The sequence below is a fragment of the Talpa occidentalis genome, unplaced genomic scaffold (genome assembly GCF_014898055.3).
Source record: "Talpa occidentalis isolate TD23 unplaced genomic scaffold, MPIMG_talOcc4v2.1, whole genome shotgun sequence".
Lineage (NCBI taxonomy): Eukaryota > Metazoa > Chordata > Mammalia > Eulipotyphla > Talpidae > Talpa > Talpa occidentalis.
The window spans coordinates 52,793,283-52,806,543 of NW_026555331.1; the positions used below are offsets into that span (position 1 = coordinate 52,793,283).

At 36.4% G+C, this 13,261-nt stretch overlaps 1 protein-coding gene across 12 annotated transcripts in view; it reads left to right on the forward strand.

Annotated features, from left to right (window-relative positions):
- The window catches only part of NCOA2 (nuclear receptor coactivator 2), a 265,641-nt gene that overhangs the window by 224,706 nt on the left and 27,674 nt on the right, over positions 1-13,261 (forward strand). For all 12 annotated transcript variants that reach the window (XM_054692193.1, XM_037505522.2, XM_037505514.2 and 9 more), the window contains 3 exons: positions 437-1,706; positions 9,331-9,538; positions 11,557-11,763. In XM_054692193.1, coding sequence (XP_054548168.1) covers positions 437-1,706; positions 9,331-9,538; positions 11,557-11,763 — 1,685 coding nt within the window. The remainder of the gene's footprint in view (positions 1-436; positions 1,707-9,330; positions 9,539-11,556; positions 11,764-13,261) is intronic.

The following is a 13,261-nucleotide window of genomic DNA, read 5'->3' on the forward strand; positions in this document are numbered from 1 at the left end:
TCAGTGCTCTCCAAGTTTATTATTAAAATTATATTTCAGGCAGATAATTGAGGGTAGCTATACTTGTTTGGATCATTTCTTTAAGACAGTATAAGCTGTCAGTTATTCATGATGATATTCCATTTAATGTGGAAGATGCATTATGTAATTGGAACCCCTTTAATGTCTTGTCTACAATTTCAATATGGAGGTAGTCAAATTTAAACACACACTCTGTAAAACCGCAGACATCTTAATAAGTTGACTGAAAAACATCCCTCTTGGTCCAAAACTCTACATGTTCAGTCTTGTCCATAATTGCAGATTGTTTCATCAAAGCATTATCTTTCCTTTAGATGATGTCTGTTCTTTTAAAGAAAAAAGGCTATCTCATTTGTTAAAATTGATAACACTTGCTAAGTATTTTTCCTTTTATATTTCTTTCTTCATCATACAGAGAGCAGAATGTGTGTGTAATGAATCCGGATCTGACTGGACAAGTGATGGGGAAGCCATTGAATCCAATTAGCTCTAACAGCCCTGCCCATCAGGCCTTGTGCAGTGGGAATCCAGGTCAGGACATGACCCTCAATAGCAATATAAATTTTCCCATAAATGGCCCAAAGGAACAAATGGGCATGCCCATGGGCAGGTTTGGTGGTTCTGGGGGAATGAACCATGTGTCAAGCATGCAAGCAACCACTCCTCAGGGTAGTAACTATGCACTCAAAATGAACAGTCCCTCACAAAGCAGTCCTGGCATGAATCCAGGACAACCCAACTCCATGCTTTCACCAAGGCATCGCATGAGCCCTGGAGTGGCTGGAAGCCCGAGAATCCCACCCAGCCAGTTTTCCCCTGCAGGAAGCTTGCATTCCCCTGTGGGAGTTTGCAGCAGCACAGGAAATAGCCATAGCTACACCAACAGTTCCCTCAATGCACTTCAGGCCCTCAGCGAGGGGCATGGAGTCTCATTAGGGTCATCGTTGGCTTCACCAGACCTAAAAATGGGAACTTTGCAAAACTCCCCAGTTAATATGAATCCTCCCCCACTCAGCAAGATGGGAAGCTTAGACTCCAAAGACTGTTTTGGACTTTATGGGGAGCCATCGGAAGGTACAACTGGACAGGCAGAGAGCAGCTGCCATCCTGGAGAGCAAAAGGAAACAAATGATTCCAGCTTGCCCCAGGCTGTCAGCAGTGAAAGATCTGATGGACAGAACAGACTGCATGACAGCAAAGGACAGACCAAACTCCTACAGCTGTTGACCACCAAATCTGACCAGATGGAGCCTTCACCCTTATCCAGTTCTTTGTCGGACACAAACAAGGACTCCACAGGTAGCTTGCCTGGTTCTGGGTCAACACATGGAACCTCGCTCAAGGAGAAGCATAAGATTTTGCACAGACTCTTGCAGGACAGCAGTTCCCCTGTGGACCTGGCTAAGTTAACAGCTGAAGCCACAGGCAAAGAGCTGAGTCAAGAGGCCAACAGCACAGCTCCTGGTTCAGAAGTGACTGTTAAACAAGAGCCAGTGAGCCCCAAGAAGAAAGAGAATGCACTACTTCGCTATTTGCTAGATAAAGATGATACTAAAGATATTGGTTTACCAGAAATCACCCCCAAACTTGAGCGACTGGACAGTAAGACAGACCCTGCCAGTAACACAAAATTAATAGCTATGAAAACTGAGAAGGAAGAGATGAACTTTGAGCCTAATGACCAGGTAAGTTTTGTAATGTGTTCTCCTACGTGTGGTAATCCACATCCACCAAGGATTTTCTCCACAGGGGCATTTTGAGAACTCAATTGATTAGATAAAAATAAGCCTCCTCCTTTATTGTTCTTACTTTGAAACAGACTTAATTCTCACTGTAGCTGCTTTTTCCAAATCCTTTATCTAGCAAAGAGTGACATTGTTATATAGCAGGGGTCGCCTGACTTGTTTTTGGTAAGGGGCCAAATGGTAAATCATTTAGGCTTAGCAGGCCATGCAGTCCCTGTCACAGCTATTTACTTCTGCCATTGTCATGCAAAAGCAGCCATAGCCAGTATGTCAGCAAATGATTGTGCTTTGTCCGAATAAAAGTTGCAGACACTGATATTTTAATTTTATACAATTTAATGTATCACACAACATGCTTCTTTTGATTTTTTTCCAATTAATGAAAAGTAAATCTGTTCTTAGACCATACAAAAACGGGTGGTGGGGCAGGATATAGCCCCCAAGCCAGCTTACTTTGTTTACTCCTGTTATAGCAGATGCCTGAATTGGAGATTGTCACTTCTTCGCAACTGGGCTTGGTCAGAACAGACTTGATTGAATAATTTCTTTTTTTTTTTAAAGATTTATTTATTTATACAATCACTGGGTACAGTCAGAAGCGGGAGGGTGAGAGAATTCACCAGAGCCAGAGTGGGGAGCAGAGCAGGCAGAAGGACGGAAGTACACTGCTGAGGGGAGCAGCAGGCGGCAGGAGAAGTCTGCATGCCATGTGGGACCCTCCTACGATGGCCGGTGGCTGGGGAGCAGCTGGGGATCGAACCAGCGCTGCAGAGGCTGCGGGCAGCTTCGCAACCCAGTGTTTAACCGCTGCGCCACCAGGGAGCCCATTGATTGAATAATTTCTTATTTACCCTTCTCTCTTTTTAAGATCAGAGTTTGACTGGTTTTCAAACTTGATGAAGATTATCCTCTTTATAGTCTCAACCAAAACTGATTAAAGCTGAAGAAATTTTTAAGCCTTTGGTATAAAAGTATTTAAGAGGGAAATGGATGGTCAGAAAGGTGAGGTTACATTTTACTGGATGTCAGGATATTTAAGCCATCATATATTAATTCAAAACTAAAGCCAGAGGTTATATTCTCTGTTGTTCTTATCTGAAAACTTAATTCCTACTCAGAATCATTCTCGATGATGTACTAAGGAGATAATGACATCACAGGGAAAATAGAAACCATTTAATATTTTCCTTCATTTAAAAAAAGTTATTACTGACATAATAGCTTAGCATAAGGTATTTCCTGGGGAATCAGTGACTGAGTTAATGATCCAAGACTTCACCCCACGCTATCAGCTCTCCCTCTAATCCTTGCACACTGCCCTTAACTTCAGTCTTTTAAGTCATGCGTGGTTCAGAAGTGAAGAAGCTGTAGAGGCCAATTGTTGGCCTATTTGTCCTTGAAATTTTTATCAACTGTCTTCTCAGACTAGTTGTGGATGGAGAGAGCAGAGAGAAGCACCCCCTTACTATAACCTTGAATTCCACTGAGTCAGCAGAAGCAAGTCTAGGATCCTAATCAGGAAAACAGAGGCCACTCATGCCTTCGAGCTGCCTCCATCGTGGTTCTAAGCACTTCACAGCCTTTGTTTCTTTCACTTAGATGTCTTGACAGCTGCTACCATTCCACTAAGGCAGATATGATTTTTCAAGCCTTTGTGCCTTTCACATGGGAAACAGCCTGGTTATATAAACATTTTTGGTAATTAATCCTTAAACTTCTATGATAGTGTTGTTCTGTAATGCTGTATAGTCATCAGGCAGAGGAAGCCAGAGTCTCAACAGAAAACTAATAGCAATGCCTTAGATAAAGTGGAGCGTAAAACCAAATTGACAACTGTAAATGTTTTAATCTTTTGAGGTTTGCTAGATTAGAATATCCAGAGCTAGTGGCAGTTCAGAGTGGCAGGCACAGATACTGTCACTCAGTCTCTTGACACATGCTAGAGGGCAAGATGGTGACTCATGAGGTCCACCTTAGCTTAATGGCTAAGTGACTGGCCCCTCCCTCCATAAACAGAATTTATTTCTATCCCATGCCTGAGGCCCTAGGGAATTAAAGGGTCAGGGAAGGGGGACACTGTTTGGCATTCCTATATTTAGATATATGATTACCCTAACAGACAAAAAAACTAATGACAAAAGAAGTTTAAAAAAAAAAAATACAGTCCTAGAGTCACTTGTAGTTTCTGATTCTTGTTTATGAGAAACAATTTTCTAATCAAAATTGTTTCACCTAGAGAACATAAAGCCCAGAGTGTAATGAGCACAAATCTGTTATTTTGGGTGAGCCAAAAAATAGTGTGCACACACACATACAGTAAGTATTTTTTTCTTAATGAAACCCAGCCCCTGGTCTCACCCTCCATCCATTCCCATTTTAAAACTCCACCAAAAATACTACTTCAGAGCAATTTTAACATCAAAAACATTGCAACTTGAAAAGAAAGGTTACCACAGGAAGTATGCATTACCTAAATTTAGATCAAAGCTAGAATGACTTACTTTACGAAAAAAAAGCGATTTTCACCTCTACTCTCCTTTACTATTCCTAAGTCCAGATTAATTGTGGCTCCTGTTAACTGCCATACACTTTTACTGAAGGTTTTTTTTTTCCTTTCAAGGGAATGTAACAAATTTTTTTGTCAAGTAAACTGTTAAGGAGCCTGAATTGCAGCTAACTGTCTTGTAATTTTGACTCAGAAAAGAGCCATTAGCTGAGTGTGTTTAGCCTATCACTAACTTATTAAGGACAGAAGTACTTCAATGGCACTGTTAAACCCAAAATAGCATCTTTACTGGGTATTTAAACAACATTTGTTTCTACAGCATTTCGTAACCAACAGGAAACAGTGGCAGAAAAATTTTCAATGTGTTTACTGACTTCTAAGTTATGTACTTATTAGCACAATGGAACATGACCAGATGATACTCATTCTTTCTAATGCTACAGGGCCATTTATGATGAGGCCTTAGAAATGGTTTAAAAAGAATCTCCTCCTATTATTTGTTCCATTCGAAAAACAACCCATATTTTTTAAACTGGCAGTATCCTGAAAACCTCCCTACAAATGTAAAATTATATTATCATTTTTAAAAATGTTATGTTCGGTAAGTGTAGTAACATTACATTTTTTATTTAAAATTTTGTAAAGCTCTTTTGTAAATTATTAGAAACTTGGGCTATTAAAATGCACATGCTCTTTATATTTGCTTCAGAAAAGAAGTGGATTTGACACATGAAAAATTCATAAAACCAGAAAAATTAAAGAAATCAAGTCTAATTTTCATTTTGTAGAACTTTTATAAAAATCTTTCTGACTCATTTTCTGCCAGAAATAGTTTAACTATTCAAATTGATGTGGCTAATTTGAGCATTCAAATAGATGCCTAAGCAAAACTTTGAAGTATCTTGGCAAAGCATTTTAAAGGAAGGCATTAATCTTTTTGTCTTGTGAAGAAATCTTGCCTAACAAAGTGGATAGAGACTAGAAGAACTTTTGATGAGAATTAAAGCTTCCAAAATTTGATCAGTAATTCCATGTGATGACATCCCTCCCTTCCAGAACTTACATGACTACAGAGGAAAATGTTTTAGTCATCGAATTTTCTTGCTAAACAACTAAAGGGGCAAGGGAAATAGACATTCTGAACATGACCTCCGTGAAGAAGAACATTTAAAGTAAACTGAAGGCAGTTAGAGTAATGTTAACTGTGCACTCCAAAAATTAACAAGAAATAAACGTGGGCAAGGCATTATTTTCTTTAATAAGGAAAGTTTCATAGTGCATTTTTCTTATGGTTAGCTAAATGAATTTAATGTCCATAGTTCTGAGACTCCAAACAACCAATTCCTTTTGAATAAACACCTGCCTTGCTTTCTTTTTTTCTTTTTTTTTTTTAAGTATTTATTTATTTATTTATTTATACACGCACTGGGTACAGTCAGAAGTGCAGGAGGGCGAGAGAATTCGCCAGAGCCGGGAGCAGAACAGGCAGAAGGACCGAAGTACACTGCTGAGGGGAGCAGCGGGCGGCAGGAGAGGTCTGCACGTCATGTGGGACCCTCCTCTGGTGGCCGGGGAGCAGCCGGGGATCGAACCGCCGCCGCAGAGGCTGCGGGCAGCTTTGCAACCCAGCGCTCAACCGCTGCACCACCGGGGAGGCCCTGCGTTGCTTTCTTAAGTCATATGTTTAGTTACTTGTCAGAGCTAGACTATGCTACAGTTGAATTTGATCACCTGAAGTAGCATAGTAAAATTTAAAAATTGGTTTTCAATTCATGCTTTTTTAAAATAATCAGGAAAATAATAGATTTTAAATGTCTAATTATTTCAAATAAAAACAATAGATTGATTCAAACTATTCAAATTATTTATATGTAGAACATTAAATTTATTTTAAACTCATTAGACATGAGTGGACTACTGGGGAAGAATCATGAGTCCTGTCATTAGACTCTTTGAAACTATGATACATAGTTATTTTTCTCTTTAAGATTTTTCTCTTCAAAATTATTTTGCTTCAAGGCTTACAGTTTATTTGTACTTATGTCAAAAGATTAAAGGTATAAAGAAAATGGGGCGGGCCTCCCCTGGTAGCGCAGCTGTTCAGCGCTGGGCTGCGAAGCTCTCCGCAGCCTCTGCAGCACCGGTTTGATCCCCGGCCACCGGCGAGGGTCCCACATGGCGCGCAGACCTCTCCTGCCGAGCTCGTTGCTCCCCTCAGCAGTGTACTTCATCAGTCTGCCTGTTCTGTTCCCCACTCTGGCTCTGGTGAATTCTCTCACAGTCCTGCGTTTCTGACTGTACCCCGGTTCTTGTATAAATAAAATAAAAAATAAAAATAAATAAAAATAAAAAATAGAATTAAATGGTGGTGACGGTTGCACAACTTTGTAAACACAGTTAAAATCACCATACATAAAAAAAAAAAAAAAATGGGGGACTCTAAACCCAGATGGTCATTAATCTATATTGTAAAAACTTTCTTTTATCTAGGTTGGGACAAATATAATAGTATCCATTAAGGAAAATAATATATTTTTATTATTGTTTATGTAACACATATTTTTTTAGTGGATGTTTTTCATCCAAGGCAGTCTTAACAAAACTTTCTCAAGAAGCAAATGGTTATAGCCTACCTCCTTTACCACCACACACAGAGTGCTAAAGTCCATTTTTTTTCCTTTTATTACTTCTTAAAATTTTTTACATTGTTCATATTTTTACAGTATTTGATTTCTCCCCTCAGGTGTAGTCCCCCTAAATATCCCACCACCACATCACCTGTGAACCATCACTTGGTCCCTTGTGCTCGCCCCACCCGTTCTGATGTTAGTACCACTTTTTTTAAATTCTACATAAAGCAGCATTGAAGTAGGGAAACTTGGTTTCATAGGACAGAAATAAACTTTACAGTTTATTAGAATCTCTTATCTCTAATGCTATTTTCATGATACAGCCATCAGGATATTTACCACACAATTTTTTAAAGTACCATTTAATATGGTGAAAGGAATTCATCACATTGCCTGAATGTTCATTACCGTGTTCCAGGCACTGGCCTCAGAAAGCAATAAGTATTTAAATGTTTATGCTGATGTTTATACCTTTTGTATTCAACAAAACATGATATATAGCTGTATAAGGAAATCATTTTACATGTACATTATACTTACATAGAAAGTGAATGCATTCAGGAAAAAAGGAAGAGGTTGTTTAAGTAGTGTGAGAAGTTTTGACCACTGTTCAACCCAATCAGCATATACCCTAGCAGAATGATCATGAAATTGGTGACAAGAGTTTACTGAATTTTGATTCCCTTGTGGTTCTTCCAGTATGAAAATGTAGCCACTCGTTTTTAAATTCAACTAGGTGCCTACACGTCATTTAGGACTCAGCCAAAGAAGTAGTGATTTGCTTCCACTCTAGAGGACAAACTGTGTTGCCTCTGAAGAGGATATACAGTGTGGTGCCTTCCTAAGGATATTTAAGGATCATTTTGTCTGTTTATACTTTCTTTGCTAACTTTGGAAACTGTTAGCTATGATGTATCTTTCCTATTATCTATTCTTCTTTTAGAAATGAATAGATAGATTAACTAGAAAGTGGTCTTATAATTGCTCTAAAAGAACATTAAGTATTCCTGGAAAATGAATCTCCAAGTTATTGCTAAGCTGGTTGACTCCAAACAAAAATCAAACAAAATGTCACTTCTACTTATCCTTGCAAACTTGAGATGTATGGCCAGAAAAGGACTATAGGTGCTTGGGTAGTGGGTGTGGTATGGTGACATACATTTGAGAAAGTATGAGCCTATTCCCCTAAATTATATACAGTAAGTCATTTTTAGTTACCTCAGTCTTAAAAAAAAAGACTTCCTATACAGGTATTACATTTGCCATAAATTGCAAAACCTCAGCAAAGTCAGCCTCTTTGTGGGAAATAGGAATTATATGTAGAATAAAAACTAAACCATTCTGCTTTAAATATCTCTCATATCAGATGTAAATGATTTCATTTGAATTCCCAGTGTAGGCAAAGGGTTGGTCACAGTCAAGGATTCAAAGTCCGTCCAGTGAAATTGCCTAACGTGTTTTTCTACCTGCACATCAAGAGAATCATTTTTAACACTTTCTTCAATAGAAAATAACCTAGCATGTAACTTAGTCATTTTCTTATGTGGTAGGCACTGCTTGATTTTAAATACTTGGAATGTCGATATCTTCTGGTTAAAATAATTTAAAATCAGTTGTGCCTTCTGAAGAAGAGGATTAGGGATGGAATAGCGGTGATATTTAACTTATTGTTTTAATGTTGGTAATGGAAATGAAATTATTTTTAAAAAGGGAAAAGTTCTAAGAAATATTTTTTGTGACTTCTATGAAGTGAGGTTAATAGAGGCTGTGTTTAAGGACAACCCATTTCTGCCTTGCTTCCCTACATTTTGTCATCTAAACTGGTAAGTGACTGAGAAAGCCAGTGTTACTTGAAACTGAAAGTGCAAGCAAGAAAAAAAAAAACACCACCCAAGTTGAAAACACTAGTTTGTGGTTATGTAAAATTTATTTTGTATCTTCACCCTTTAAAAAAAAGCTCTAAAAGGACTAAATAATGATAGAGTATAAATTTGAGTCCTGTTTTTGCACCAATCTGTTATTTGTTATTTCATGGGGACATTTAACCACAAAACCCAGGCCTAGACTCTTTAAGTCATAATACATACTCAGTTAATTGGAAATATACATACTTGTGGTTAATTGGATAATTAGCATAAAATAAAGGGGGATTTATAAATTGCCAATAAATCACAGTGCTGGAAGAGAGCTTTCTAATTCAGTCATCTTTGTTCTTACAGATGAGGAACTTGAGGGCAAGAGATTAAATTGTTTGTCCTTTGTCAATTTAATTTTTTTTTTAAAGATGATCAATTAACTGTTCCACCTGAAGTACATGTAGATGTATACACTTTGGTGTCCTATTCTAGTTAGGTCTGTGATTGCAAATGGGCCTGTGGTGCCCACTCCTGGAGTGAACTGGATAAACTCTTCTGTTTGTTAACTGCAGCCTGGCAGTGAGCTGGACAACTTGGAGGAGATTTTGGATGATTTGCAGAATAGTCAATTACCACAGCTTTTCCCAGACACGAGGCCAGGCGCCCCTGCTGGATCAGTTGACAAGCAAGCCATCATTAATGACCTCATGCAACTCACAGCTGAGAACAGCCCTGTCACACCTGTTGGAGCCCAGAAAACACTGCGAATTTCACAGAGCAGTGAGTATGAGATCCTGATGGTTATGCCAAGAAATTCCTGTAGAATCGCCATCAATAATAAGGATTATTAAAATCTGATGCCGATAGCTTAATCACTTCAAGGTTTTGATGGTCAAATAGCACCATCTACTGTCCTGGTCCTTCAAAACAGTATTCAGAATTGATTCTAGTGAACACAGCTTCCCAACATTTTCTTGTGGTTAATTTAATCACCATGGAGCGAAATTGATCCACATAGATAAATTTATTTGGATGATTGTCATATATCTCTTTAAGTTACTGCCTTCAGAAATGGAGTTTAAGATAGATTGTATGCATTTTAATATGTAACAGAATAAAATATGGAAAATTAGAGAATTATGCTGGCTTTTAGGTATAATATACTATTTAAAAATTTCTTCTCAAAATCCTTAATCAATATATGTGAAAGGGCTACACACATTAAGTATGTCCTGTCTCTTTGGAATCCTCAGTTAAATACCAGTTCTATGAAGAACTTTATTGAATAAATGTTTTCTGGTTGCATTTTAAGTTTAGTTTGATATAAAGAAGACTGTAGACTATTTCTAAAATATAAAATTTCATATAATACTTTTTAAAATTCTTTTTATTTTATACATTTGTAAGTTTAAGATAAAGTCTTTGATTTTTCTTATAAACACTAAGTTTACAAATCTGATAGCTACCTGAATTTGTCCAATCGTTTTAAATAAAATATCTTTCCTACACCAGGGCCATAATTTGTGGAAAGATATTCATGAACCAGAATTCATGAACAGAATGATTTTTTTCCCTCTTTAAATACAGTTCTCAAACCAGAAATGACAATCATCAACCAAATCACATATATTTAATTATTAGATATTTTCTCAAGTGATTCCTGATCATTCTGAAAAGGATAAAACAGAGATGAGTTTTTGCTTGTTACCTCTCAGACCTACCTATTTCTTGGAGAAGGGAGGGTCTCATGGACCCTACGAAGTAAGAAAGAAACACACTAGACAGTTTATGCTCATAAACCAGAGGAGTAACCGAAGGGCTGTGGGACCTCCTTTATAAGTGCCTCCTAATGACATTAGATTAGTGAATGGTAACCAGGTAACTAAACTTGATGAAATCATGGTTAAGCGTATATATGATTTTCATTCCAAGTCTTAATTCTGCTGAATATTTTATATCTGTTAAGAGCTTATTTTTTTGTTTTCTTTGATCAATTTCATACTGTTAATATAAGAGAAAATAAAGTACTTGATACTGTTTTTTAAGTTGTAATTCATAATATCTTTGTATCTTAAAGTGTAATGTTATCAAATTACTGGTTGTTGTCAATGTGATAGAACAGTACACTGGTATAGTGCTTAGTACCCAATAAATTCTTGTGAACTAACTAAAAATCATCTGTCCACAATTTGAAGAAATTGTACTTGGAAAATTAAATAGGACCCTAAAGCTTTGATTTAATACTAATTTCATATAACTGAGTTCACACTTAAAGATTTTAATTCCAATGAAAGTAGCCACTTGTAACCTAATTACTCCTGAGAAAGTTCAGTTAATAAATGGTTTTCTAACATTCAAACCACATGTGTTGTTTGGATTCGATGCTATATGCACGAGATGTTCATAGCTTCATAACTGAGAAAACATTAGTCTTAAGTTCGTGTAGCATTATAAATAAAACTATATTAGTGGTTTACTTTTAGCAAGTTAAATTGAATATTAGAAATTAGTACAGAAGGAGAAAAATAATAGACTTTTTTTTCAAGATTGAAAAGAATTTGGAGACTTGATTAGATTATGAATCTGCGTTTTTGGCACTGCATTTTTTTAATCTGTGAATTTGTTTTTTATTTAGACTATTGGTCCCTGATGTGTATATATATATATATATATATATATGTATATATATACATATATATATTTGTTATTTTACAGACCACATTTTCCCTGACACTACTTCTGTTACTCTTTTCTATTATCCTATATTAACCTTCAATTTTCATTTGTTTTCTCCTTAGCTTTTAATAACCCACGACCAGGGCAACTGGGCAGGTTATTGCCAAACCAGAATTTACCACTTGACATCACATTGCAAAGCCCAACTGGTGCTGGACCTTTCCCACCAATCAGAAACAATAGTCCCTACTCAGTGATTCCTCAGCCAGGAATGATGGGTAATCAAGGGATGATAGGAAACCAAGGAAATTTAGGGAACAGTAGCACAGGTAAGGGCTCAAATGCACTATTTACTTTATTGGTGGGTTATTTAACTAAGTGACGTATTTATCCACATCAAACTAGTGGACTATTTGAAGTGGATTTTTTTAATGTTAGAAACTAACATTTGAATATAAGAAAATTCTATGAATTTTTTTTGTGAGAATGGCCTATGAAGCAACAAAAAGCATTTTATTCTGTCATCATTACAGGATGAGGTTTCTAATTATTAATGCTATTTCATTTACTATTCTAGACTGTTATGATATGTGTAAAATAATTTGATACTTTCTATCCTATGATAATTATCTTAATAGTCCCAGTGTCTCCTGTTGGTGATTTATGTTTGGAGAATTTAAAAATGAAAGTTTAAAATTCAACCAACCTTTCATACTTACAAAGTTTCTCACTCAGAAAAATACTAAAAATAACAAATTTTAAATGGTAGTATGTCTGGCCTAGTAGTAACTGGTCTAGGACTCCATTTTTGAAGATGTGTAAAGTTGCCTGTCATGTAGTTTGGACCATGACTTGCTATAATTTAAGGTGTCTGGCAAACTGTCCAAGCACATTTCCTAAGTGGTAATCACTGCCATGTCAGCTACCACATTCCCAAACTTTCATCCAATTCAGGTTAGAAATCATTGTGGCAGCACTGATTGCTACTACACTGTTTCTAGTAATTTGCTGAGTTTTCTAATGAAGTGCTGCTAACAATTTACAGCTTTCTTCCTTTGTTTGTATGATGTACTAGACAACAAGGTACTAGAGAACAAGGTACTGAAAGAAATAGAGATGATAAGAACTTATACTTGCAGGTGTTTAATTTTTTTTTATTATAGTGTGTAATTACTGTATACACGTCATATTTAGATTGTTATAAGTGAGAAATGTGATATGTGCTGTGTTAAAATAATTTATTCATTCAACAAATACTTACTGGGTGCCTACTATATGTGCTGGGCACTGGCTACTTCACTAATTTACATAGCCACAGAAACAGTGCCAAATTAATTTGTTCTACTTCAAGACTTACCTACATTTATTTTTAAGATAAAGAATTGACTTATATAAATGAAGTACTGATTTATATAAAATTCTGTAAATAAAAAGGAGCAAAGTATTTATTAGAATTTTTACTCCTTCTTAGCAGAATACAGGAAATTCTGAGTTCTTTAGGACTCTGACGTAGGAATTTAGGGGATATACCTATATTCAGATTCAGTGTAAAGGTGAGGAAGATCATATAATACCTGTGTTTCATTTCCAAGAAAAGAAAAAGATTAAAAGAAACTACTCCACTCTATAGTTGCACGGATATTGTTGAATTATGAATTATTTTCCCTTTCTGCTTTCTAGGCTTTCTAGAACCTTGTCATATCATTTAGAGAATTTAGAGAACAGAATTTTAGAAAAATAAAATGCCTATTCACCCATAATACCTTTGCATAGTTCAAATCTAATCTCAAAATGTTTTTTAAAATAATAATATTCTAATTTTTTCAA